General features: G+C 47.8%; 1 protein-coding gene across 1 annotated transcript; it reads left to right on the top strand.

Annotated features, from left to right (window-relative positions):
* The first annotated feature begins 427 nt into the window (after positions 1 to 427).
* Positions 428 to 1734, top strand: LOC149275539 (uncharacterized). The gene is made up of 2 exons (XM_089504657.1): positions 428 to 512; positions 605 to 1734. The coding sequence occupies exons 1-2, from the start codon at positions 428 to 430 to the stop codon at positions 1732 to 1734; spliced, it is 1215 nt and encodes a 404-aa protein (XP_089360783.1).
* The last annotated feature ends 959 nt before the right edge of the window (positions 1735 to 2693 follow it).

Raw genomic sequence — 2693 nt, 5'->3', positions numbered from 1 at the left:
TGTGATTCGGATTGGTTTGAGGTTATACTGGCGTAAACTGGGTTCAGTCATTAAATCAGATCACCCCCATATTACGGTATCCTCTCTAACAGTGCGCCTTCTTTTCTTCAGGGGCCCCGGAACCTCATTCCACAGATGATTTTGGGTCCTTATTGCCGATTTGTATACTGGATTTATTGGCGGACGTTCCTACAGCGCTGTCTGTAGTAAGTAAAAGCCCAATGCGGTGTACTCACAGATGGAATTCACAAAACGTGGGCTAATACCTCACCACGTAACTTACGGTGACGCGGGGCTTCGTCATCACCGGAGTTGGCAGGTGCCGCAGTGTTATGAATTGGGAGCGCAGTCCTGTTAACCCTGTCTCTTCATAAAAGCAGAGGCGATGATTAGTTATCAGGAGAGACACCGAGATCTGTATGAGAACATGGCGATGGAAAACAAGCAGCCCCTTCTCTCACCAGGTAAGTGTGGTGACATGACGCGTGGCGTGCCCTCTCCTAGTGATGAAGGTAAGTTGTCGGCATTACGTGTATATACAGGCAAATAACCCATCGAAAATACCTGTTCTGGAAAACGATACAAATATATTTCCGCCCAACAGATCTCCCGGATCCATTTTCTACGCTGTTGGAGGATGACGAGGGAGAATATAACGCAGAATCCTTTCAGACTGACCTCGTGGCCAATAATATTAAGGCCGAAAAAGACAGAGACATTAATACAACAGAATGCGGAGCGATTCGAATCAAGTGTGAATCCGGAGACTCCGGCGAGGAGGAAGAAGTCGAAGGTAATTCTACACCTGAAGAAGACACGGAGATAGAGTACATAGCTGTTCAAATTAAAGAGGAATCTGAGGACTCGTGCGATGGTGGAGACGTTTCTACTCTGACCAGATGCGAGCTACGTAAACGTGCTGGTCTTAGAGGATGCAACAAAACCTGTAACGCCGCGTTCCAACCACCCGCCCAATCAGAGAGCAGATACCCCTGCCCGCACTGTCCCAAAAGCTTCACCAGTCAGTGGGACTTGGCAGAGCATCAGACTGTTCACAAGCGGAAGCAGTTTAGCTGCTCCCGATGTGGAAAGGAGTATTCCTATAAGGCGGGTCTGGTTATACACGAAAGGACCCACACAGGGGAGAAACCATTTTCCTGCCCCCAGTGCGGGAAATGCTTTGCTCGTAAATCTGTTCTAGATTCACATCTTCGAGTTCACACGGGAGAGAAGCCGTACTCTTGTTACGAATGCGGGAAATGTTTTTCTAAAGAAACAAATCTGATCACCCACCTGAGAATCCACACGGGGGAGAGACCGTTTGGGTGTCCCGACTGCGGAAAGCGGTTTATCCAAAAGTCCGATCTCGTTAACCATCAGCGGATTCACACGGGGGAGAAGCCGTATGCTTGTCCGGAGTGCACGAAGCGTTTCGCTATTAAATCTGATCTTGTCACGCATCGGCGCATCCACACCGGGGAGAAACCCTATGGCTGCTCTGACTGCGGGAAGCGCTTCGTCAAGAACTCTCTTCTGGTTGCCCATCGGCGGATTCACACCGGGGAGAAGCCGTTCATGTGCTCTGAGTGTGGAAAACGTTTCACAAAGAACTCCATTCTGATTGCGCATCAGAAAACGCACACAGGGAAGAAAAGCCATGAATGCTCTGAATGCACAGCCTGCTTTCCAAAGAAATCAGACCTGGTAACGCATCAGAAAACGCACAGTGTGTGACACAGTGTCTGCATGCGCGACCGCCTTCATAAACCATAAGCACCGAACGAGTGTTATGTCTGGTTAAGTAGATTTCAACCGGGAGATGGCTCCAAGGTTTCTCTTCTCCAAGACCCGTGTGACGTCGCACATTGCAGACCTTAAAACACCCTCAAAATAGTTTTTGTATTTTTATAGCGATTTATATTATTTGATTCCATTAGATGTTTTACTCCGACGCGTTTCACTTGTGTGTAAATACGTATAGATCTTCTTTAGTTGCTGGGGATGAGAGAATTATGATTCTGTCTGATTTAATCCCCCACCACGTATACTGATTTCCCTAACGCAAGAAGAATTGCTCGATAAAACCTGAGGGCAGATCAGCCACATCCAGGCCATCTAGTTGGCCGTTGCGCTTGTCTTAATCCGTGGTCTTGACTTTGATTCAGGAGCTGTATGTCTATCCCGTGCATGTTTAATACCCTCACTGTATTACCCTCTACCACTTCTGTGGGGTGGCTCTCCCACCCCTACTTTAATTCCATCTAAGCCTCTAGTTTCATTTTATGGCCTTTTGTTGTAACATTTCTCCTCGTCAGCAATAAACTCCCTTTCTGTTCTTTAATGTTTTCATGTTTTTAAAGGTCTCTTTTCTCTCTCCCATCCTCTCACGCTCTCTCTCCCATCCTCTCACTCTTTCTCTGCCCTCTCCTCTCTCCCTTAACCCGCACATATTGAGATTCCTGTCTTTCCTGATCAGTTTTATGCTTCACACCATGCCCCGTTTTAGTCGCCTCCTCTGCTCGCTCTCCAGTGGAGATGGGCTTTCCAAAACCTGAGATTGGTCAAGGGGCAAAACCCTAACCCCTCCCTTTCTGCTACTAATGCCCCTCACTATTCACCCGCCACCCTCCTTGATTTTTCTTTATGCCTTCCTACCTTTTAATCAGCCGCCGCGCTCTCCCCCATTCTTCTGA

Source organism: Sceloporus occidentalis, unplaced genomic scaffold (genome assembly GCF_023333645.1).
Source record: "Sceloporus occidentalis isolate IW3139 unplaced genomic scaffold, rSceOcc1.0.p SCAF_282, whole genome shotgun sequence".
NCBI lineage: Eukaryota > Metazoa > Chordata > Lepidosauria > Squamata > Phrynosomatidae > Sceloporus > Sceloporus occidentalis.
This window is presented reverse-complemented; position numbering and strand designations above follow the sequence as displayed.